At 39.9% G+C, this 26,316-nt stretch overlaps 1 protein-coding gene across 4 annotated transcripts in view; it reads left to right on the forward strand.

The window, feature by feature from the left end:
• The window catches only part of ERGIC2 (ERGIC and golgi 2), a 646,362-nt gene that overhangs the window by 63,911 nt on the left and 556,135 nt on the right, over positions 1 to 26,316 (forward strand). For all 4 annotated transcript variants that reach the window (XM_044088198.1, XM_044088197.1, XM_044088200.1 and 1 more), the window contains exons 3-4: positions 8,349 to 8,457; positions 25,122 to 25,168. In XM_044088198.1, coding sequence (XP_043944133.1) covers positions 8,349 to 8,457; positions 25,122 to 25,168 — 156 coding nt within the window. The remainder of the gene's footprint in view (positions 1 to 8,348; positions 8,458 to 25,121; positions 25,169 to 26,316) is intronic.

Consider the following 26,316-nt stretch of genomic DNA (forward strand, 5'->3'; position numbering starts at 1 on the left):
ACTCACAGTGGCCTGTCCTTATTTCATGTCATTTGTCAGCAGTCTGTGTCCATAGTTCTGATACCTTTTCCAAAGTGCTTCTGTTTTTCAATATCCTTCATCCTCAGTAGCATCTCACATTACCTATTAGTCAATATTATGTAGATGGACAATTCATCATTAAAAAAAGTCACAAAAACTAACTGATCCAAAAAGTTAAACAAGAAACTGCCTCACAGTAAACAAGTTTAATAGGGTGAATAGTCTTTTCCACTTTATATACACCATCCTAACACAGATGTTTATAAATGTATTTTTCCACTGCCCCACTCCTGCATGATTTGAACCCAGCCCTTCAAGTACCTCACATGTCGAGTCCCTATACATTTTCAAGGGTATTCACTTAGCAACATATTTCTTTCAAGATTTTCTTTTTGCTGTTTTACTTTTCCATAATTGTGTTTAGTCCCATAACCTCCCTTCCTTCTGATAATTCCCCAGATTTTCAAACCCAACTCTTAAGTACTTTATTTCTGTATTAAGTCGGTATATGATTTCCAACGTGGAGACCTAGCAACATGTTTCTCTTAGCCCACTTTCCCATAATTCTGTTTCATCTATCAGTACAATAGCATCTCTTCCTTCTGATGATTGCACAGGTTTTGTTTTCTACTGGCAGTTTTAACAGTTTCCTTCTGTGAATTTCACATTTTTATTTTCTACTTGTAGCGTTAACAGCTAGTATCCCAAGATGCATACTTGCCATTTCCATTTTGTTATGCTATCGTGTTTTCATACCCTAGTAACATTAGTTTCTACATTGTCTGCATTTTTTGCTTACATAACCCAGAATAACCCCTGATCAAATTCATCCTTAAATCTTGCCAGCTTTAAACATGACCAAAAGATGCATTCCTAGTTCCCCATTGCTTATTCATCACACCTTCAACAATGTGCTTCTGCACTAGCAAACATCCTTGTCAGATTTTTTGGTTTAGAAATATTTGTGTAGATGCTTACACATAATATTCTAAGTCTTTGTGAATTTGTAGCATATCTGGTCAGTAAACATATTTCCAGTGTTGTTTTGCATACTTCTTTACTCCCTTTTTGTTTGCAACTTCCCACCCTCTCTCTCGATTCCCTTAATGCCTCATATGCCATATTCGCTAATCTTTTTGTATGCGGATCTTCACACCTATCTCCAGGAATGAAAGAAGCTGGGGAGAAGGTTTATTTTGCAATTTCGCAGCCCCAAGCTTTTGCTGTGTTGATTCTCTCAGACTGTGCTTGCAGGTTCCCCTGGAAGCCTGTGTTTTTTGTTACATCAGCCTCCAAGAGGCCTACTCCCTCGCACAAAGCAAGCAAACTAAATGTGTTTACTCCAAATATGAGGAGTTTCCTTTACTTCTTTGTTGGGTGTTGTATACATTTTACAAGTTAATCTTTTATTTTAAAAGTACTTGAATACCTTGTATATAATAGCAAGCCCTGGGTTTGAGTGTGTGTCCATGGTGCAGACTGGCCATTGTTCTTAAATGCAGTCTTTTGTTTTCCAGTTACATCATAAGCTAAAAATTCCCATGCACCTTAAATATTTATACAGGAAAAGGTTTGCTAACCAGTTCTGTTCTTTTGGGTTGCACTAGTAATTTTTTTTTTAATAGACATCTGGTGCATTTCTGTCTTGGTTTCCTCACTATACTTCCTGAATAATATCATTCAAGTAATTTTTTATTTTTTATTTTTATTTTACATTTGTTGACCGGGATAGTTCGACTGGATGCATGTCCATTTTCAGTGGAGGCCCGGGGAGAAAAGCTCCAAGGGTAAGCAGATACAGCATTACATAATACCAGCATTACATATTACAAACAGACTATTTACAGAGATTACATAAGTAAGCAAGTTAAACAAATTCCACAGGTTACAATTAGTCCTGAGCACAAGTCAGGATTAAATTAAATTACACAGTAAACTGGTTAACAGATTTTTACACATTCGAGTTAGCCAGGCTTGATACATTGACATAGCCAGTTAAGTGAAAAATGTTGTTTGAGTCTAGTTTTAAATTGACCTAAGGTGGAAAGTAAGGTAATATCAGCTGGAAGAGAGTTCCAGGATCTACTTACAGAGTTTGCAAAGAGAGAATCACCGGCTGTGTTATTAATTTTGCTAGTCTGAATTAGTAGTTTGTTAGAGGATCAAGCGGTCTAGGATTGTTATAGGGGTGATAATATTTTTAAGTGCAGGAGTATTGTCCGGATTATAGAGGATTTTATAGGCCATAATCAGTTGGTTATACTGGATTAGGCTAGGTAGTTCAAGCCAACCAAGCTGATTTAGATTGATGCAATGATGTGTCCTAAAAGGCAGCCCAGTGGCAAACCTGGCAATGTGGTTGTAGCAAATTGAGAGTTTGTTAAGGACAGTCTTGTTCAAATTCGAGAGTAGAGGGGATGCATACAGAAGGGTTGAAAGAAGATGAGAGCGAGCTATGGCAATTTTAGCTGGAGGGGTTAGGAAGGCTTTTATTCTGTAAAGTGACCCTAGTTTTTTATTGATGGTTTTGATAGTTTGGTTAACATGTAGGTCAAATTTGAGATTATTGTCTATGATGACACCTAATAGTTTTGTAGATGGGTCAGGGGAGATTATTGTGCCATCATTTGATTTTATGGTAAAGGTGAAAGCGGTAGACCTACGTGTTGGTGAAAATAACAGCATTTTAGTTTTTTTGGGATTTAGGATCAGACTATGTTCAGAAAGCCAGTTTTCTATTGTATTAAAGGTGGTCTGGGTAGCTGACCATAACTCTACTGGAGATGTGGCTGAGCAAATCAGAGTAGAGTCATCAGCATATTGGATACAGCTGACTTTTGGGATGACAGTATAAAGGTCGTTAATGAAGATGGAGAACAGCAAGGGCCCTAGTATAGAGCCTTGTGGTACTCAGAGGGTGTTAGGTAGAAGGTTAGAGAGTTTGTTCTGCCAGAGGACAGCCTGCTGTTGACCATTCAGGTAAGATTGAAACCATTGGAGGGCTCCAGTATCTAGACAGAATGTTTGCAGGGTGTGGATTAAAAGTTGGTGATCAACCATATCGAATGCCTTGGAAAGATCCAAAAGAGGGCTGAGGATATATAATTATTGTTGCGATTATGGTTTATGGTGTTAGTAAAGGCTAGGAGGGCTGAAGTAGTGCTGTGATGAGGATGGAAGCCATGCTGAGTGTCTGCCATAAGGCGATTTTGGATTAGGTGGTGCATGAGTTGTCTATGAATACATTTTTCCATAATCTTTGCAAGTGGAGAGAGTATAGCTATTGGCCTATAATTGGAGAATTCAGTAGAGCTGCCTCCTTTGTGAAGTGGGATTACATGGGATATTTTCCAGATGGTGGGAATTTTAGCTTCTACTATGGTTCGATTGATTAGTATTGAGACGGGGTAAGCAATAGCATCAGCTGATTTTTGTAGGTACTCGGCAGGGAGTTGATCAGCAGAAAGTGTAGTGGGTTTTAATTTTTTGATCAAGGTATGGATAAGTGAAGTGGTAACTGGTTGGAAGCTGAACGCAAGTAGGTTTTTAGGGGTGCTACTTTCAGGACCAGGGGAGCTAGGAGGTATTTGGCTAGCTAGGGCTTGAATTGTCTCAGTAAAGAATTGGTTAAAACTATCAGAAACATCTTCAGGGGTTTTATCAATAGTAGCAGCAGGGATTGGGGTTGAAGTTTGTCCAGGATGTAGTAGATTATTTAAACCTGCCCAAAACTTCTGAGGGTTATTTTGATTTACTGTCTGTAAATTACAGTAGTATTGTTTTTTGTCTTGTAAAATTGATTTTTTGGTTTAGTTCCTGGATTGCCTGTATTTAATGTGATCTTGAGGGTCTTTAGAAGAACGCCATAAAGCCCATGCTTTGTTTCTAAGGGTAATTTTGAGTTTAGACTCTATAGAAAGCCATGGTGCAGTTTTTGCCTTGGTTCTCTTTGAACGAACAGGTGCATGCAAATCAAGGATCTCAAGGAATTTGTTGTTAAAGTATGCTACTGCTTCCTCTAAGGGGAGGTGTTTTAGAATAGACCAATTACATGAGTTTAGTTCTTGTTGGAATTTGGCAGAGTCAAAGTTTTTATTGTTTCTAACCTTTCTGAGTAAGGGTTGTTGGGAATTAATGGTTTTGTGCTTAATTACATATCTGAGAAGGTGATCGCTTAGGCCATTAAGGAGGGTACCAGAGGTGTACAGTTGGGGGTGACTGTTTATGAGTACCCAGTCAAGTATACTTTCTTTTTGGTTGGGTTTACCTATCCTTGTAGGAGTGGATATGATTTGTGTAAATGCATGCAGGTTAATATGGGTGGTTGGGGATTCTAAGGAACAGGTGCCCCAGTCTATGTTGAAGTCTCCAAGTAGTAGGGTTTCTTGGGGGTAGTGACATGATAACCAGTGCAGGATATCTTCAAATGTAGATATATTGTTACCTGGGGGAATGTACATACAGATGATATTAATGCATTTATTTTTATTAAGTTGCAATTTGGCGGCAAGAATCTCAGAGTTATTAATCTGAGGAGGTTGTATTACATCTATGGTGACATTCAACTCAGATTAGTACAGCTACCCCACCCCCCTTCCTCGAAGCACGATCCAGCCTGTGTATGTTGTACCCAGGTGGTAACACTTCATTGTCTTTAGTGTTAGGTTTTAACCAGGTTTCAGATACAAGTCTTCCCCCATTTTTTTAACAAAAGGGCAAGTTATTGTTTAGAATTTTAGAAGGAAATATTGATTTTATTTTTCAGTTTGGTAACCACATAGGTGAGCTAGTGTAATTGAACAGTTTTAGCCATGACCTGAATATGCAGAAATGAATACATACATTTGATCTCTCTTAATACTGCAGTGATGTATTTTGACTGTCTAGACATATTTTTGTGTGCCTTACTGAGTGTTTGATCTGGATTTTGAACATCATACTGTCTGTGTACATGATTACTTGGTATTTTTAAGGTTCTATGCTAATCAAACTATGGCAGTACTCTGCATTTGGCTGTGTTCATATTTAGAAGCCTGACCCAGTTCTATTAGTTGTGTTTTTTTTTCTCCTTTTTTCCTCCCTTTTATTATGTTGGTTTATCATCTGTGGTAACATAACATAGGTTCATAGGTAGGTACTAGGTTATTAGCCCTAGGGCTTATATAAGCCTAACCAAAAAGGTACCCTGACTTTCGCCACCCAAGAAACTTACTATAACAAGTCTAAGCTGTCGTATAGTTTGACTTACATATAACCGATGTGACCTTTAACTATCCTCTTCCTGTTCATCTATTAACTTTCGATGATAAATGAGTGTAATTAATATCTGATTGTCCCCTTACAGCAAGTTGAACAATATACTCTCTCTTCTGTTTCAATTATGTTATAGTTGTGGAGCAGACCAAGATTGGTTGCAGTTACAGATTTTGCTGTCTTCTGTATAGGTGAAATATTTTTAAGCTATACCGATCTTAAAAATTGATTTGCATTAAGTAAATCTCAAGAAATTGAAGTATTTGTTAGATGTTTTATTCAATTTCATTTAGGCTCTTCACAGTGTAAGGAGTTATGGGTTAGGCACATGTTCATAAGTTTATAGGTGTGCACTAGGCTAATGCCCCTGGAGCCCTTACAAGCCTAGCCCATAAAATTGCCCTGGCTTTCTGCTGCCCAGTGTTAGATCCCAGTGCCTCTATCTAGTAGAGCCACTGGAGTGATCCCCAGGGTGAACTTTCTATTTCCCATCTACTCATCAAGATTTCTCTTGAAGAGGGCCAGTGAGGTGTCTGCCTGTCATGTATGGGAAGTCTATTCCATAGCATGGATAGTCTTTGTGTTATGAGCCTGTCCCTTCAGCATGTTCTGTTGATTGTGGTAATGAGGTTTAGGTCTCTGGAGCGTGTGGTGCCAGAGGGATTGGGATTTCTTTAGATGTAGCATTTCTAACAGAGCTGGGTCAGACATTGCTTTGTAAGTCAAGCAGAGATCGCCTCTTAGTAAGCGATATGAGACAGAGAAAAGTTGAGTCTGTTCATGTAGGACATATGTTTAAGGCCTAGGATCCTCTCTGTGAGGTACTTCTGTGGCCTCTCCAGCTGCTGCAGGTATCTAGTGAGGTACATGCCAAATGGGGCATTATACTCTATGATTGGTCTAATGAGGGAAGAGTAGAGAGAGAGAGATGATAACCTCTTTCTTCCTGGATGCAAAACCCTCTGTAATGAGATGTGCCACGTAGAAGGACTTTCTGACCACAGTGGCAATGTGGTGGTTGAAGGAGAGGTTGCTGTCAACCTCAGTCCCAGGATCTCTTATAACGCCTTCAGTGTATAGTGGACTACCATCGATGTGATAATTTATGGGAACTGAGTTTTTCTCAAAGGGGATGATGATGCATTTTTTGGCATTGAGCTTAATGCCATGGCTTTGACACCAGTCTTTTGTCTCAGTGAGGCCTTTCTGAAGAATGTCTGCATCACTTGGGGAGTTAATAATGGCTCTCAGCTTGCAATCGTCTGCAAACTTGGTCAGCCAGAGTCCCCCTGTGATGGCCTGGACTTAGATGCCAAACAGAAGAGGACCCAGGACTGATCCTTCTGGGACTCCATCTAGTGATATAGGGGTTGATGCCTAGTTTGGCGAGTCTGTCCTAGTTTGGCAAGTCTGTCTATAATTCCTGAGTGGGGAGTGGTATCAAAGGCCTTAGCCAGATTGAGGTAGGCTGTATGGACCACCTTGCCTTCATCCACAGCTCTGGTGACTGACTCAATGAAGTCCACCAGGTTGAGCAGGCATGATCCGCCCCTCACAAAACCAAATTGCGTTGGGTCCAGGGTTTCGAGATTCCCTATATCCTTATTAATTAGGTCCATGATGATGCGCTCCATAGCCTTACATATCAGACTTGTCAGGCTGATGGGACGATAGTCCCAGGGTCTGTAGTCGCTCCCCCTTTATGGAGAGGGATGACTGTAGCTGTGTGTCATTCGGAAGGGACAAAGCCTGAGATGCAGCTGTGATTCAACAGGGCACACAGGTGTGGTGCCAGTTCACTGTGTAGTTCATGTAGAACACAACCAGGGAATATTGTCTGGTCCCATGGAAGCTATACTCTTGGCCTTGGACAATGCAGCCTTAACCTGTGCAGCAGTAATGCTGGGTGCCTGGCATTCTTACGGTATTGTGATTGGTCCTTTGGGGGGGGGGGGTAAAGTTGCCACTGAATCTATCGGCCAGTATGTTGGCAATATCTGTTGGCTCAGTATAGGAGGTACCATTGTGCAGTAACTCAGAACAAATCTGGGTATTGCCCCGGAGATTCTTGACATAGCTATAGAAGGCCTTTTGGTTGTCTTTTTAGTATCTGCTGCAATTCTGCCTTCGTAGCTAGCTTTAGAGGATCTTATGAGGGATTTCTACTTTTTGTTGAGGCTAATGAGGGAGGTTTTCCAGTCTTGGGACTTCACCTTTCTCTGTGACAGTTTCTTCCCTCTGTTGTAGAGTTTGTTAATGGGAGGGGACCACCAGATTGGTTTCCTTTTTTTGGAAGAGAGCATCTTGGTTCTATAGGGTATGGCTAGTTCCATGCATTTATGTACGTGTTCGTACAGTGCATTAGTGTATGATTTGGCAGTCGTGCAACTATTCTCCAGTTTCTGTTGGGGATGAAAGGAATGCCCTGGGGAAGCATTACAAACATGGTTCATGTAAAGTTAACTTTAACTTTAAATTTCTTGTAGTGGACAGTTTAAAAATGTAGAAAATTAATTTAATCCAGACGATGACTTGTGGTGGCTGGAATATAGTTGGTAGGTTAGACTCGATGCTTGCTATCCTCCGGTCTGAGCAATAGAGAAGATTTTATTATATATCTTAAATGTAAAGGGTTAAAACACTAAGTATGTGGTCATGTGACTTTTAAAGTATTTAAATGTGTGTTTTTGAATGTTAACTTCCAGTCTGAAGAAGTCTTATTACAGATGAAAGCGCTTACTGGAATTATTTATTGTGGAATTGTCCTTGGGTTTTATTAAAGCAGCCTGATTTCCTTTGGTTTTGTTTTGTGATTTTGGACTTCAGTCTTAACCAGCTTTTAGCTTACTGTTTGATTACTGCGTAGATTTTCCCCTCTACTAGATGTCCCTTCCTAACGAAAGTATTTTGTTCACCTCTGTCATGCAAAGTAACAGATTCATCATGTAACTGTATTAACTGCATTTGGTGTAACTGGTTTATTTTAGTCAGAACTTTTAAACCTTTCTTCATATAAGTTCTCACTTTTTTAATGGTGTGTTGCATCTTGATCTGATGTTTGTTTTCTTTTTCAGTTTCACTCTTAGCCTTCACAGCTATGGCTTTACTAGCCATATTGGAGTTTTTTGTGTATCGAGATACATGGATGAAGTATGACTACACAGTAGACAAAGACTTTTCTAGGTAACCTATCCATTAGTTATATGAAAATATCTTAATCTCCAGTCAGTTATTCCCAAGTACATTTTTGTATTTGTTAGTAAAAGTCTTGTTCAGCAAATACTTACAAAGTAATAAATGTCTCAACTTCAACTCATTCTAGGTGATAAGGTAATATGAAGACTGTCTACAGCTTAACACTGTATGTAAACTCATCAAATCAATAGAATAACTGTAAATTAAGCACACATAGTGATTGACAATGCCAAATTTTCTGGAGGTGTGTTACATGTGCCCTATGATGGACTAATATCTCTCAAGGCTTGTTTTTTTGCTTGTACCCTTTGCGTGTTGTGATATATTTTATCACCCCCTCCCCAGCCTTGAGTGGGATGAAATCAAGTTTAGGAAATTAACTGCTAGTAAAATGCAGTTTATTTAAAATTTTCTTTTCAAAATATATCATTCCCAGTAGTGTCTCTTTTGTTCTAGTTACTCCTCCTTCCTTTTCATGTGTCACTACCAGTATTGAAATGTTACTTGTTTATAATGACTTTGGCCATGTGTTGCTCCTGTTAATATAGGGAGAGTGATGTAAACTAGCAGTCTAAGGAGCTTTTGAGAAACCAAGGCTGTGATATAATTAGAATCGTATTCCTGTTATATTAAATGAGTCATGAAAAACTGTATAGGTGCAGTATTTTGGCTCAAGGTAGAGGACAAGTGTGGGATAGATAATGGTAGGAATAGGGCATACAAGTTCCTTAAAGCAGGGGTCTACAAATGGTAAGCTACAAATTCATGGACGTTTCTTGTATTTTTCCTCGTCTATATCTTCAGGATGTGTTTGTTTGGTAGATAGATGCTGAACTGAGAAGTGCAAAGGTCGTACATGTCTTCCTAACCAGTGCATGAGAATTGTACTTCCACGAACTGGAAATACATATGCTTCAGATGTAGGAGATAGAAAAAAATTGAGTTTAATCTCATCTAGGGATAGACAAATGAGGACCCCCAACAGTTGCCCACTGCAGAAGGTTTACTTGCAGATTAGCTGGTATAGTGATTATGTTTAAGCTTACATGATCCAGTCCATCTACATCAGACTCCGGACTGGTTAGCTGCAGTTGCTTAGCATTTTTAAGACTCTCAAAGGCTGTAAAACACCCCCTTGGAGCTCCTAATGCAGCACATTTACCCCTCTCTCCAGATCTCATTTGTTTGAGACCGCATCCAGAGGTGCTCCCCAGACCCACATCGTTGAGGAAAATCTTAATTGGAGAATTTCTTTTCAAAGATTTCACTTGGTCTCAGGTCAGATCTTTTTTCAGTTTTCTTCCATTCTTGTTAGTGACTACTTAACATAGTTTGATGATAAATTTCTAATATAAGAATTCCTTCCATGCTCAAGTCGTAATCTTTTTCAACTGGTTGCTAAGTTTGTGGGCTAACATGGTAATTCCTTGATGTATAACATTGTTAATGTCTGACTTAATAGTCAGATTCATTATTGTTGAACTGTTTTTGCTACTGATTGCATTTTTGTTAACCAAGTAAGCCTGCTGGGCACAAGTTTCCCTCTTTAGGATGTTCACTGTCTCTATGTATAGGTGGAAGGTCTTGGTGGTAGAAATATTTGTGATTTCCATTTCAGAACTTTGCACGAGAGGAAATGAAACTACTTTTAAATGGATCATTGCCTCTGACTTTTCTTGATTAAAGGCCAATAAGGAGAGTGAAGAAAACACAAAGATGGGAAGAAGCCAGAAAGTTGGACAAGTCTTATCCTTATGTGATAAAAGTTCCTGTTGCCAGGTTGAAAGTCTCTCTTCCTCAGAACACTTCTTCTTTGATCTCTCAGGATCAGGCAGTGGCTATTGGATTCTCAGATGAAAGTTTGTGCTGACATTGACCCACCTGTCCAGAAAAGATTCAATAGTATTTTCTTTGGAGAAGTTATTTAGTTACCTAGAGTCTAGGTGTTTTTTCCCAAATGTATTTTAGTTCCTGTAGGCTTCCCTGCAGTTTCTCAGTTCACATTAATTTGGAAAAGGTCAAGGTACTGGTTAAAGCTAAAGTCAGTGTGGGTTTCCTGCTGTCTTTCCCCTCTGTTACTAGGCTGGCAAGAGAAGATCCTTCCTCCTCTCTTGTACTGCTTCTTCTCCAGGTCCTGTTTTGTACTGTGGCTTTCAAAGAGCTTGTGAAGATGACATTTCCTTTGCCAAATCCTTTACTGACATGAATTTCAGCATTTGATTTGGAGTTGATTTACCATGCTTTGATAACCTTATATGTGAGCTTTTTTATGCAAAAGGTTACTAGAGTACAGGTCATTAGCACCAAATTCAGTGCTGATACCCTCTGGACAGCACAGTAGTGCAGCAGGTAATGTTGCCTCACAGCAAGAGGTTCTCCAGTTTGATTCTCTGCTGGGCAACCTTCTGTGAGGAGTCTGCATGTTCTTGTGTTTGCATGGGATTTCTCTGGGTGCTCCAGTTTGTGTGGAAGCACAGCTGATTGACTAATCCTAAGGAGGAAAATCAGCAGTCATAATGAAGCTTTCTTTAGACATTGGTGCTGTTTTCTGATACTTTTACTCATTTAAACTAAGTGCTTTCTTAGTTAGATGCCACAGTTGAGCAGATCCCCAGGGCCTTAATGCTTTATTTTTAACATTTTTCACTGTATTTCCACCTTACAATTTATAGCTATGGTTTTCAGCCTACTTGCGTGTTTACTTGTAGATTTATACACATGTTCATTAACATTATGATGATTTTTTCGCACACAAACCTGATTTATTTATTTTGTACAAAAGCGATCTTTGTTAAAAGTGTTTGCGTTTATAAGTTAGTAATATTTATTCTGGTAGATGTCCATTGGTAGATCTTTTTGTTAGCTAATTAGTTAGTCATTTTGTTAGTGAGTTGGTTTCTTAGTAAAGTTTGGATTAGTAGGTTAGCCTTAATAAGCTGTTCTTATATATTTTAATTTGTCTCTGGCTTTTTAGTTCCAGTTCTAAGGTAACACAGTCTCAGTTTTACACTATGGTTTTAAGGGTGAAGGGGGACTTGGTTAAAGGAATGAGTTTAATGCTTTTGTTGCTCTTAACAGAACCACCCTCTGTAATCACTCACTTGCTCCAGATAAACTGATTATATATAAATAATGTCTTTAATGCTTTTCATTTTACTGAGTTAGGATCGCTTGTTTGTGTGTTTCAATAAAGGATGTTTCATTTTTAACGCAACTGTGGACTACCTATTATTTTATCATTTTGTAGTACATATTTTACAGTTCGATTTTTATTAGTGAGCTAGGTGCATAACATGTTTCAAGGAGTGAACTTCACACCCTCCATACTGCAAATTTTCTTCTTGGTTTGTCTTTGTCCCAGTATAGGTTGCATACTGGGTTTTTCAGAGACTGAGGGATACCATGGATTTTTCTTTTTTCTTTAGTACTTTCTTACTGCCTGGTGAAGAAACATTTACCTGGCTTCACAGGAGCAGCATTCAATTAAGAGCTTCATTTCTGGCAAGTAAGTCACCATTGGGAAACCCCTCCATTCAGAAATGATTTCTCTTTTAAGAAAAGTAGCATTTTGTCTGTTTTTTTTATTAAAAGCAGTATTTCCTCTTTATGAACCCCGATACTGTGAAAACAATACCAGAAGTTTCCTGTCAGGGACTGCTGTTTTTGACATGAGTGTCTTATGGTATTGAGGGGATAATTTTGTGAAAAAAGGTGTGTACTGTTTGTGTAAATTTTGAATTTTGTGGGACAGAAAAGTTTACTGTTGAATGGATAGGAAATTGTGCATCATTGTAATGCTTCTGCTCACTTCACGACAACCTAACTACTGTTTTGATTCTCAGTGTCTGCGTGAATGTTTGAACAGTACTGACAGGGGAATTCTGTTCTTTTATTTTTATAGCGTAAGGGGCTGGAAGAAGTGTTGAATGTAAGTGTGCTGCTTTTGAACATTCAGTGAGAACTTCCTTTCTAACCGTCTCACTCCAGCAATGCTTATTGCTTTTGGTGCTTCTTCCCCTGGTTAAAACAGCTGGTTAGAAAAGCCAACCTTCCCCTACTAAAAGAAAGAGACCTGTCCCCAGCAGCTTTAACAGACCAAGAGTTCGACAACTCTGAGGTTTCTGAATACGAAGATGTGCCTTTATCTGCTTATGAGGACTCAGATGCAGAGGAATCCATTCCCTGTGCTTCCCCTCCAGAGGATTTTTCTTTTGGTGAACCCTACATACTTTGAGTGTGCATTTCCACTGGGAATGCCAAGACTATCCTCAGTCAAAACAGAGACTCAGAAGTTCTAGATTTGCCACAACATAGACCTTTAGCAGTACCTCCAGTTCTGGATGTTGTGGATGATGTTTTTATGGAATCCAGTCTAACTCCTGATACTTTACCCCATGCTCCAAGGAAACCAGATACTACAGAGTCCCTGACTCTCACAAATTTTTTTTCAGAAATCCTACTGCTGACCCAGCGGTGATTTCCCAGGGGCCAAAAGGTATAAAAGCAACTACAGCTAAGAATCCCATCCCTTTGGACAGGGATTCCCGAGCTTTAGACAGATGGGGTAAAAAAGTATACACCTCTGCAACTCTCGCCATTAGGGCATTGAATTGCCAGTTTCACATGCTGAAATACCAGCAACATGTTATGGAACTTAAGCAAAAATTAGCTACCTTTACAGACTGTGCAGAAAATAAAGAATTGCAAGAGCTTATGCATTCTGCAAGCCAAGTCAGCAAGCATACTTTGCAATGTGGCTTTGATGCCCTAGAAGCATCTTGGAGGGCAGCAGTCACTGGTTCTGTACTGAGAAGGCATGCCTGGCTTAAGGAGCAGACCTTGCCAGACCATGTGAAATCAAAATTACTAGATGCTCCTTTGAACAAGGACAATGTTTGGCACCAAAGCAGAAGAGGTTCTAAAAAAGACTGAAGAAAACGCTAAATCTATGCAGACATTCAAAGATTTCTTTGAAGTGCAGCCTCCTAGATTCAGTAGGCATTGCCCCTCGAAACATTGTTCCTTTCCAGCCCCCTCAAGGCCATCTCAAACTTGACCCAGAGGAAACAGACCCCCCCCCCCAGACTACAGTCTCAGGGTATGCAGAGATCTAAACAATGGAGTGCCTCCACTTCAAAAACAGGGAGTGCTAAGCCACCCCCTTACGGAAAGAATTCACAATGACTTCTCAACTCCACTCCTCACTTCTGCCCAACTGATCGTGTCCCTTGGAGGAAAAATTGCCCATCATGCAAAAAACTGGATCTTCATCACCAAAGACCGATGGGTCCTCAACATTGTATCCTAGGGGTACAAATTTTACTTACTTCCACTCACTGCCAACCCCAAAAGGGTTCCCAGACCTTCCTCCAAACCAGTGGGCAGAGGCACAAAACCAAGTTCAATCCCTGCTCTACATAAGGGCAATTCAACCTGTTCCTGCAGAACAGACAGGTCAAGGGTTCTATTCCAGACTTTTCCTGGTACCCAGAAAAGAGGGCACTTGGCACCCAATCCTAGACCTTTCCATTCTAAACACCTTCCTGGTGGTACCAAAATTCAAAATGCTCACCCTTCAGCAGCTTCTTCCTATGCTATCCAAAGATACTTGGTTAGCCACCTTAGACCTAAAAAAAGCCTATCCCTGTCAGGGGTTCATGCAGGAAATACTTACATTTCAGGACAGGATCTATGCATTATCAGTTCTCTGCACTTCCCTTTGGCTTATCCACAGCTCCCAGAGTATTCACAAAATGCCTGGCTCCAGCCATTCCTATTGCAGACAGAGAAAAATTCAAATTTACCTCTACTTGAACGATTGCCTGATTCAGGCAGACAGTCAGGAACAGCTGCTGCAGCACCTAACATTTGTAAAGAACATTCTTACCTCCCTAGGGTACAATGTCAACGAAAAGAAATCAAAACTAGTCCCCAATCAAAAGATTGTATTCCTGGGAGTAAACTTGGACACAGCATCCCAGATGGCATTACTTACTCTAGGAAAAACAAGCCTATCTGACAGGCTACTTCACTCAAATGGCCACCCGAACCCAGCTATCCACAAGGAAAATCCTGCAGGCCCTAGGGTTCATGGCCTCTTACATCGTACTAATTCCATATGTCAGACTGCATATGAGGAAACTTCAATGGTACTTAAAAAAAAGTCTTTGGTGCCAACATTCTCAGGACCTGGAAACCGTCATATCTTGTCTAAGGACAGAGTTTCTTTGGTGGGCAGCAGCATGCAACCACAACAAAGGACTTCCTTTTACTCAACCCCACGCCGCCCAGACCATAACCACAGATGCATCAGACTATGCCTGGGGGGCACACCTGGATGACAAGTGCATTCAGTGCCACTGGAGCCCAAGTCAAATTCATCTGCATCTAGCTGTTCAGCCTGCTCTGACAACTTTCAGATCCCTACTCTCACCAGGACCCCTGCTCATAAAAACAGGCAACACCACAGTTATGTGGTACATCAACAAGCAAGGGGGAACCCACTCTTACCCACTCTGCAGGCTAGCCATGGCCCTGTGGAACACGGCCTTGGACACGCATCTTCATCTGCAAGCTCAATTCCTGCCAGGCAAACAAAACTCTCTGGTAGATGACTTAAGCAGAAATTTCCTAGACCCACACGAGTGGCAATTAGACCCCAGCACATTCAGCCTTCTAATCCAGAAATGGGGGACCCCAGAGGTGGACCTCTTTGCCTCCCCCTGCAATCACCAGCTCAGCAAATTGTGCACCAGGACCCCTCACAGCAGGGCCTGGAAAGAGGATACCCTAGCCTTCCAGTGGGAAAACCTCTCAATCTATGCATTTCCCCCCTCTGCCTCTTCTCTCAAGAATGTTACTCAAGATAAGACAGGACAGACCAAGAACAATCCTGATTGCCCCGGACTGGCCACGCCAGCACTGGTACCCACTACTGCTTAGCCTGTCACCGGTACCACCCTGGCACCTAACCCAGAGCCCAACCCTCCTCACTCAGCAAGGGGGATAGATCTTGCATCCGCAACTGCAAACCCTGAATCTTGCAGCCTGGCTTATTCCTTGAATTCTCCCCCAGTGACCAGCTTAAGCAAGTAGGTGCTGGACGTCCATCTTGAAGCCAGAAAACCCAGTGCAAGGAAATCCTATACTGATAAGTGGAAAAGGTATTTTTCGTGGATTCACTCTAAAGGAGAGGACAAAGCACTGCCCTCCATACCTGTAATCTTGGATTTACCTAGCAGATCTACTCCACAGAGGCCTATCCTTCTCTTCCATTAAGATCCATGCCTCTACCATCTCGGCTCATTACAACACTGAGCCACCTCTCTTCTCTCACCCTCTCATCAAACAGTTCCTGAGAGGGGCAAACAACTTAAGGCCACCAAGGAAAGCACCCACCCCTGCTTGGGACCTTAATTTTGTACTGGAAAAGCTCATGCTACCCCCCCCCCCCCTTTGAGCCTGCAGCATCAGCAGAGTTAAAATTCCTCTCTTGGAAAACAGCCTTGCTTCTGGCCATCACTACAGCTAGAAGAGTGTCTTAGCTACAAGCAACAAGCACTTATGACTGTGGAACCCTTCATTATTTTCCATGCTGACACTGTCTCCCTCGGGACTTAACCCTTCCTTTATGCCTAAAATGAGTCCAGTGTGGCTCTCAACCAATCTATCCATTTGCCAACCTTCTTCCCTAATCCTCAAAATAAAGGGGAAAGGATCCTGCACTCCTTGGACATGCACAGACAGCTCAGATTCTACCTTGATAGGACTAAGCCCTTCAGGAAATCCGACCAGTTACTAGTCAGCTTTGCACCAGAGGCAGAGGGCAAGGCAATTTCAAAACAAGCCGTTTCTAAATGGATAGCACACTGTATCCATTTCTGCTACAAGCACCATGGGAAACCAACCCCTCAGGGAGTCAGAACACATTCCACTAGACTAACTTCTACCTCTACAGCATTCCTCAGGGGAGTCCCTACCAGGGACATATTCTGGAAGCTGCTACCTGGAGTTCTGTGCACACCTTCACCGAGCATTACCACCTGCTCATCTTTACCAAATCCGGGGGAGGTTGCATCAGCAGTCCTGCAGGGCATACTAGCCAGCCCCAACTCTTCTTGACTGCCTCCACCCTTTTTTCAACTTTGGGAATCAACCCAAGTGTGATGACTGCAACAGTGAAACACAAAGAACATAGTACAGTTGTGTACACTTATCATAAATGTAGATGTTCGAGTGTATTCACTGTTGCAGTCCTGGATGTTCTTCATGTTTCACTGCTGCAGTCATTACATTTGGGTAATCTGCTGGCAGGTTACCCTCGGTTGGCCTGATTAACAAAGTCTTGGGTTCTGCGTCTGTTGCTGTCCCTTCTTCCATGACGTCAGGTCATCAGGGGTATAAAACATGCAGCCGACGCCATTACATCAGTCTTTCTTGCTGTGCGGTGCCCGAAGCAAAAACAAGTGCCGGTTGGCCGACTCCTGTAATTTTCGTTTTCGAGTTTCAGTACCGAAGTCTTCAACTTAAAGCTAAGTACCCCGGTGGGGAAACTTTGCTCCTTTCTGATGTCAGTAAAAGTTAATAATTGCATTACTTGTGGAAAGCAAATACCTCAGATTTTCATTTGTACTGTATTCCTTGCCTAGGCTCTGACCACGACGTACCTTGCTGTCGGTTTTGTGCTTTATTTAATCAGTGCACTATCCGTCGTCGGTACATTTTTGCCTCTAAATATTTTGGTTCTCTGTTTAATTATCCAGAAATGACGTCGGTTAGCCATCCGACTACCGGGATTCCAAAAAATGCAAAGATAAAGACAGAGGCAGGCCGTTGAGGTCCAAAACTGTTGACAACGCTTCTCCTACGCCAGTCGCCAGTTCTCCAGTACTCAGTAAGGCGCTTTCGCAGCCCCTGATACCCGCTACATCTGACTCGCAGGCCTCTACTGAGACCCATTCGGAGTCCGGTATGCTGCGAGATGCTTCACCAATGGAACCTGCGGATGTCTGTACCTTGGATGGGTCCGGAGCCGCTGTGCAGGCACCGGCTTCTGAGGGTGTATTGAGACCTACAAACTTGCATATTAAACCAACTTCACCTTCAATACTAAGGCCTAAATCTCGATCTATTTCTAAAAAACAATGCCCAGGCCACATGTTCAGGACCTTATGCCTAAAAAACAAATGATCAAAATGGCTGAAGATCTAATTACTCTAATCAGGGGTAGTCAACCCCCCACCCCCCTTCTAAGAGACCTAGGGCTGAGCTTGACTGTGATTCTTCTGTTCAGGACTCTATTTCTTCTGACTCTTCTAATGACCTGGATTTGTCCATACCTACTTATGAGGATTCTGATGCAGAGGATTCCCTCTGCTCACCCCCGCCCCCCAAGGACTTTTCTTTTGGGGAAACTTTACATACCTTAAGGGAGCATTTCCACTGGGAAATTCAGGAATTTTCTGATTTCAAAAAAGAGGCTTAGGGATTTCCTCCTTATACCTCAGTGTAGGCCTTTGGCTATACCTCCTGTACTAGACATTGTTGATGATGTGTTTTCAGAATCCAGTATGGCCGCTGATTCCCTGCCTCCGGCTCCTAGTAAACTTGACAGATACTACAGGGTTCCTGAGTCCCACAAGTTCCTTTTCAAAAGTCCTGTTGCAGATCCAGAAACCATTTCTCAGGGGCCCAAGGGCATTAAGTCTTCTACTGCTAAAAATCCTACCTCTTCTGATAGAAACTCCAGGGCGCTGGGTAGATGAAGTAAAAAGGTTTATACTTCTGCAACCTTGGCAATCAGGGCTTTAAACTGCCAATTTCATATGTTAAAATATCAACAGCATATTATTGGATTGCTTAAACAGAAAATTATGTTGATTTCTGACTGTGTGGAAAATAAAGATTTGCATGATTTATTGCATTCTGCTGAACAAGTTGGAAAACATACTTTGCAATGTGATTTTGATTCTTTAGAGGCCTCTTGCAGGGCTGCTGTTACTGGGTCTGTGCTTAGAAGGCATGCTTGGCTTGAGGAGCAATCTCTGCCTGATCATGTTAAAGCGAAATTGTTGGATGCTCCTTTAAATCAGGACCGCCTGTTTGGCAATAAGGCTGAAGAAGTTCTAAAAAAGATGGAAGATGAAGCTAAATCCATGCAAACTGTAAATGATTTCTTTCATGTGCAACCTCCAAGATTTGGTAGGCACTGACCTACTAAGAATTGGTCCTTTCCAACTCCTTCCAGATCCTCTCAAGCCAAACCCAGACACACCAAAAGCACCAGGTTTCAGTCCCAGGGGATTCTCAGAACTAAGCAATGGAGGGCCTCCACTTCCAAATCTGGAAATAACAAGACACCCCCCTATGGTAAACATTCTTAATGACTTTCCTTTACAATTACCAGGCACTTCCCTTTTAGCCGCCCCTTTGGGGGGAAAGATTGATCTTCATGCAAAAAAATGGGAACTCATAACCCAGGACAAATGGGTTTTAAATATAGTGTCCCAGGGATACAGATTTCATTTCCAGATGTTGCCAACACCAAACGGGTGGCCAGACCTGCCCCCAAATCAGTGGGCAGAGGCTCAAAAACAAGTACTTTCCCTCTTAAACATGGGGGCTATTCAACTGGTACCAGAAGGGGAAAAGGGACAAGGTTTCTATTCCAGGCTTTTCCTGGTATTCAGAAAAGACAAATTATGGCGTCCTATTCTGGACCGGTCTACTCTCAACACCTTTCTGGACATTCCAAAATTTAAGATGCTGACTCTAGGCAAAGATGCCTGGTTGGCAACTCTAGATTTAAAAGAAGCATACCTGCACATCCCAATCAGGGAATCTTGCAGAATATACCTACACTTCAAAGCAGGCTACTTGTATTATCAGTTCTCTGCACTGCCCTTTGGCTTGTCTACTGTGTCCAGGGTATTCACAAAGTGCCTGGCTCCAGTAATTGCACTTTGCAGGCAAAGAAATATTCAGATATATCCATACCTGGACGATTGTCTAATTCAGGCAGAAAACCAGGGCATACTTCTAAATCATCTGGCATTTGTAAAAAAATGTTCTAACTTGTCTGGAGTACACCATAAACGAAAAGAAATCACAACTGGTACCCTCTCAATAGATTACATTCCTGGGTGCAAGCTTGAATACAACTGCCCAGATGGCTTTCCTCACGCCAGAGAAGCAAATTCATTTGGTAACTTACTTTAAATAAGTGGCCACAAAAACCCTGCTATCTGCAAGACAAATACTGCAAGCCTTGGGGTTCATGGCCTCCTGCATTCTTCTAATTCCATATGCAAGACTGCATATGAGGAAACTACAGTGGTACTTGTCTATGGAGTCAACATTGTCACGGCCTGGAAACAGTGATTCCTATCATACCTTGCCTACGCCTGGCATTCCTATGGTGAGCAGAGGCCTGCCACCAAAACAAGGGACTGCCATTCACACTACCCTCTGCCGCCCAAACCCTAACTACAGATGCATCAGACTATGTATGGGTGGCTCACCTGGCAGGGAAGTGCATTCAGGGCAAGTGGAACCCAAATCAAATGCACCATTTATCAATCAAAAAGAAATGTTAGCTGTACAGAATGCTCTGACAGCCTTCAAGGACTACATTCTTCCAAGACAACTAATGGTAAAGACCATGGTTATGTGGTACATAAACAAGCAGGGGGGGGTGCACATTCCTACCCTGTCTGCAGACTAGCCATGGCATTGTGGAACACAGCCTTGAGCTACCAAGTGCACCTACAAGCTCAATTCCTGCCAGGAAAATTGAATACTTGTATTGCTCAGGCTGTGGATTGCATTGCATTACTGAAACTAAGTGGAAATTTCTTAAGATTCCAAGAGCAGGATAAGTTATTTCTTCACTTATTTCACTGAACTGCACTTCTGAAACACTTGTAATTGTGCTGTACAGTTGATCTACTACATTTTGCACTGTTATAAAGCTTTTTTTATTGTTTCACTGCATTTATGTACTGTTTTATACTGTTTTAACTGTATTTTTCATTGCGAGATACTGTTTCATTACTTTTATTGCATTTTTATTGAATTACTTAACTGTATTTATATCCTAAATAGACTTAAGAGTTTTTCCTCAAGTAGATAGCAAGTGGTGGTGGTGTGATTTTGTTTTTTTTTTTTAATTGGCCCTCAAGTTTAATTTTGTTGCCTGCCAGAAAAGGAATTAGTAGAACATGGAAATTAAAAACTAAACCAACTGTATTTGAAGTATTGAATATTGTAAGAGAGAGAGGGAGAGAGAGAAAATGATTGAGGGATCTTTAGAAAAGGGAAGAATCACAGTGCATAGAAATAGATGGAATTTGTTGTCACAATACATGCAGAATAATGTTCAAGAGGAGGAGTGGGGTTTAAGGGAAGGCAGGAATTGAACAATTTATGTAATGTTGGACTGACAGTTGTTATAAAGAAAGAAAATGTATGTAATGTGTAATATGTGAAACAAAAAATATTAGTTGCATATTAAAGTAATGCTCTGAGTTTATATGGCAGGAAAACGCAACCAAAAATTAAAAAAAATATTGCATGCAATTTCAGGATGAATCTGTTATATTATCATTGTTACTTAAAGCACAGTTTAAACAGTTTGTAGATGTAGCCATCTATTTTTGATACCTGCCTTCTTTATTTGGGAGAATCCCCCTGGGGAGCAGGAGACTTTCTCATGAGGCACCCAGCATAAGCAATTCTTGGATAGTATACCTATCTGCCACAGGATACATTCATGCTACACACACACACACACACACACACACACACACACACACACACACACACACACACACACACACACCTAGGGACAGTTTGAGCATCACCATTTACCTCCCCATATTTCTTTTAGATGTGTGAAGAAACTGAAGTCCAGATGGACTTGCAAACACCACATAAGATACATTGAAGTACTGTGCGATCACAGTGTTGACTGCACATTACGACCTGTAGGTGTTTACTAAGGTACTTTACTCTAAAGATATTTAGAAAAAAAAATATCTGCTTTTGCAAAGAAAGAAGGATAAGTTAGTCAGTATGGATGAGTCTATCCACATAGATTAAAAGAACAATTTAGAATTTTTAAGATTGCCTGAAGTGTTTAGAAACAGCTTCCAGATAAAACAATTTTTGTTATCATTTGATTTTTGAACTTGAACCCTGTTAGGTAGTTTGTATTACTTTACTGTTCATCTGTATTAACTTTGTGACAAAGGATTTCTTATTTAAGAAGTCACAGTCCTATATGGCCTCTCTTGGTGGTGATATCTTGTCTTATCGATATTGTAAGAGAGTGATGTAATTTGCAGCTTGTTAGTTCCACAATTATATTTCTTTTCGCCATATTCCATGACTGGGTGTTGGTAGTGTAGGCATTATCCACTGTTGGTGTGGTTTGATCACCCAAGTGATTAAACAAAGCCAACCACAGGTAAATCCTGCATTACCAATGCATATTAGTGGATTATTGTTATTAAACAATATTTAAGGAGAAAAAAAATCTCAATTTTTCTAATTAATAGCTTTGTATATACAGACTTTAGTGCACTCCTGCTGCTGATTCCTGGTAGTCTGGGGCATCTAGAAGGTGTACTGCACATGCACTAAGCTGTGCATGTCTGTGTTCTTTTTTGTTTAAATTATTGATTAGGCCATATTGATGCCTTCTGTGGAGAGTCTGCCTTTTTTTTTTTTTGCTCCTGCAGCTGTCTGTGACAGGTTCTGGTCAGCACACAAGCATTCATTCCTGAATGCATTTTTTCCCCATGTTGTAGTCTGCTCCATCTAGCTATGAGCTATCCATGTGGAATTGATATTTAATGTAAGCCTACATTACAAGGGCCTATTTGTGTACCCGCCTTGATTTCCTTGAACAATGTATAAAGGCCATCTGTGTAGCTGCCTAGCCATTCCAGAGATGAATGAAATGATATTAGGGATGTAAACATCTTCTGCAAAATTAACAGAACAGTTTTGAGGGACAAGTTTTATCTCATAGAAGATACTTGCTCTGGAACACACTCTCCATCCACTTAAAACAAAGCTCACCCCTGTCCATATTGTAGAGTAATTTGGATCGATGGGTGGGAAAGAGAAAAGTTACTCTGTGACTGCCCCCTATACTACTAGTGGGCAGAGGCAGTTCCTAATTGCTTTATCCCATACGAGGGTCTCCTCAAATTATCTATGGTACGATGCCAGTTATTTTCACTAGGGGTAAAATATAATTACTGACCATGGGGTAAGTTAATTCGAGCACCAAAAAGCAAATTGGCTATGTTTAAAATGGCCCACAAGAGCAGCTAGCCTAATACTTACCTTGGAAGCTATGAAAGGAGGAGGAAGAGGTTTCAAAACAGTCCTTGTAATTCACTTAAATTATGGAGCACAGTTGAATAGTACCCAGCAAATACCGAAATACTGATACAACTGCAGTTATCCAGTGTCTGCTCGGTTTTGAAATTTATGGATTTTATGCTCTATATTAATTCTTCCACACAATTTTTAAAGTTTACATATAACATTAGTGAGGAAGTCTTGAATTATTTAGATGTTTCTCTATCTAAGAATCAACATACTGGTACCTTTCAATCTAAAATTTATAGGAAAAATACCTTTTCCAATTCCTATCTGCATTTTGAGAGTGGACACCCTTTCCATCAGAAGAAAGGTATATTGAAAGGCCAATTTATCAGGGCAGTTAGGATGTGTAGTACAGAACAACTATTTACACAAGAAATGAATTTCCTAAAAGATTTATTTTTAGAAAGAGGTTACCCTATGCACCTAGTTAACAAGTTGGCAGAAGAGGTTACAGTTGATAGAAAAAGTAAATATTTTCCGCCCTTAGGTACAATGTCAAATGAGAATGGATGTGTTCACCAAGATGCATAATTTGAGACACAAAATCTATTTATACAAACTTTTAGCAAGGATTCGTCACAAGTTGAAAAAATTGTGACAAGGTATTGGCCAGTTTTAACATTACAAGAAGATATTAAAGAGTTAGTATCGGACAGGCCCAAATTTGTGAATAGAAGGAATGTTAATTTGAAGGGATTATTTGAAAGACAGTTACATAATAGTTTTACACAATCTACCCCTAGACTAGGTACATATAAATGTGGGGCATGCAAGCAATGTCCATATATAATCAATGATAACAGCTTGCATATAATTTCAAGGAATTTTAAGGTTAAATCAACAGGACATTATAACTGTGCCACTAAAGGAGTAGTTTACCTTGGTACATGTACCCAATGTTTAAGTTTTTACATAGGGAAGACTGAAAGGTCTTTGAAAAGAAGAATTTATGAACATCTATATGATGTAGCGAAAGAGAAACGCCTTTTACAAGCATTCTTTAAAATGTCCAAATATGCAATTAAAATTCATGGTTTTAGAACAAGCAACTCAGAATCCAAGAGGGGGAGATTGGGAAACGTCATTGGAATATAAAGAATTGTTGTGGCAATTAAAGTTAAATGCCGCAAAACCCCCTGGGCTAAATGATAATATTAGCATTAATAGTGTATTAAAAATCAGAAGGGCCAGACTATAGCAAAGGATATAATAAAAACTTTTTTGTATTTACATAATATTACATTCTTGATGCATTCATTGTATAAATAATTCATAAACAGCTTTTATTAACTTCATTAATAATGTATGAATTTTATTTTACATTTTGCTGCAGTTGCACTTTATGGTGTATATGTATAGTAAGTTTTTTAGAATTTTAGAAGTTTTAGATTTTAAAAATTATATTATATCTTTTTGATACCAATAGAGTATTATTAATATATATACACACACAATGTATTATCTGAATTTCAATGGATTTTAACAAGTATGCATGGATTGTTATATTAGGTTGTACTATAGGTTATACATGCATATATACATATATATTTTTTGGATACACCTTTAAGAAAGTAACTTATTAAATTTACTCTAATTAATTAATTAAATATAGGTCAGATGACCAACAAGTATTATAAATAGGTCAGGGTTCCTCATACACACATCTTGATAAAGCCTGGTATTAGCCAGGTGAAAGCGCTTGTTTTAAAATTGAACTGCTAGTTGTTTTTACTGTTGTCACGTCCATTAAAGACACTGTGCAGAATATTTCGTGGTTGGCCGTCTTTGCTGTGGTTTGTACTACTTCTTGGCTGGTGACTTACTACTTTTCCGGTTTTGAAATATGTTAAGGTGCTTAAAAAAAAAAAAAAAAAGAGCAGCACATGTTAGCAACTGTTTAGACATTTTTCCAGTGTTTGCATTACATCCCCGATACTGAAGAAATGCTAGTTCTTGTTAGTATTGTCAGTGCTCGATTTATAATGAGCCCTCTGGCTTCTTCAATCAGTGTGTTGATTTTAGAATATTAAGTAGCATGTATTGTAAAATTTCTTTTAGCTGTTTGATAACATTAGTTTCACATGAACAGTGGTCTGTTACTGTTTTTCAATTCTCCTTTTCCAGAGTTGTCAGCAGTTTGTCTATTACATTGGTATATGCATTTGTTTTTTTTTTTTTTTACTTCAGAATGTTCCTAATCTGACTTTGTACATCTTGTATGCATGTTTAGCTCTAATCTTTTTTTTTTTTTTCAGCAAATTAAAAATCAACATAGATGTTACAGTGGCGATGAAATGCCAATGTAAGTGCTATTCAGCTGTTAAATTCACATGATTTTTCATAACATTATGAAAACTGTTTGTCTATTAAACTAGTACCTCTTTTATCTGTCAGACAGTTTCTCCAAACAGAATAAGAAATGAATTAATACCAAAGGGTAAACTTGATTTCTGGTTGTTTTGGTACAAGTGCATTGTTTTATTAACGTACCCCAGTTCTTGATACTTGGGCATTTCATTAATAACAATATTAGTGCACACACACTTATCTTTATTATTATAACCATTGTAAAGATTGATGTGATTTACTATAGAAATAACATTAAGTTTTAGCTTACTGAGATTTAATAAATCCATCCAATGGTGGCCTGCTTATTAAAGTTTAACCCGTAAGTTTGTGTCATTATTAGATGCCATGATCCTTTAGTGTTGAATTGGCAAATAATATTCAAAGTAGATTGACACTGTTCTATACAAAATGGCCGCACAGTAGTGAAGGTCATATTTTAATATGTTTGCAAAATTGAACTTGGGTAGCTGCAGGTGAACATATTTTTTATAATACATCTGATAAACTACCCATGTTATATGCTCTGCTATATATGCTGGTAAATTATTTTATTATTTATTTATGTATTTGTGAGGACTACCTATTCCTTGTGGTGTCTAATTTATATTATGGCTGTGTTCAAATAGTCTGCCTTTAACTCTTTTATGAATTGTGGACTGTGTGTCTGCTAAGGGATGTTCTTGCATCGGTTCAGTCAAGATTCATTTCTGGTAGGTAGAGTCTAGGCAGCCACTTTCTTAATGTTCTTCAGTGCATGAAGACTTCCTCTGTGGCCATGGCCTCCATTTTTCTTCCTTGATCATGGATACAGTTTTCAGTAATATTACAGGGGAGCTCAAATATTTCTTCATACCTCAAATGCCACAAATCATAACCAGCTGGCTTTAGAGAAGTAGCTTTCATGAAAGTTCTCAAGATATATAGCTACACATTTATGAGTAAATATTATACTAAACAACATTGCTTGTGTCAGTTGCACCTGGCATGCCATGGTCATACATGTAAGAGGCTGTTGGGTGATGATTCATGATTGTCATGTCACCAGTGAGTGAGATGTCCTGTGTGCATTCCTTGTGGAATTCTGTCACAAGCTATATGTCG

Source organism: Protopterus annectens, chromosome 11.part0 (genome assembly GCF_019279795.1).
Source record: "Protopterus annectens isolate FY-2018-M chromosome 11.part0, PAN1.0, whole genome shotgun sequence".
Taxonomy (NCBI): domain Eukaryota; kingdom Metazoa; phylum Chordata; order Ceratodontiformes; family Protopteridae; genus Protopterus; species Protopterus annectens.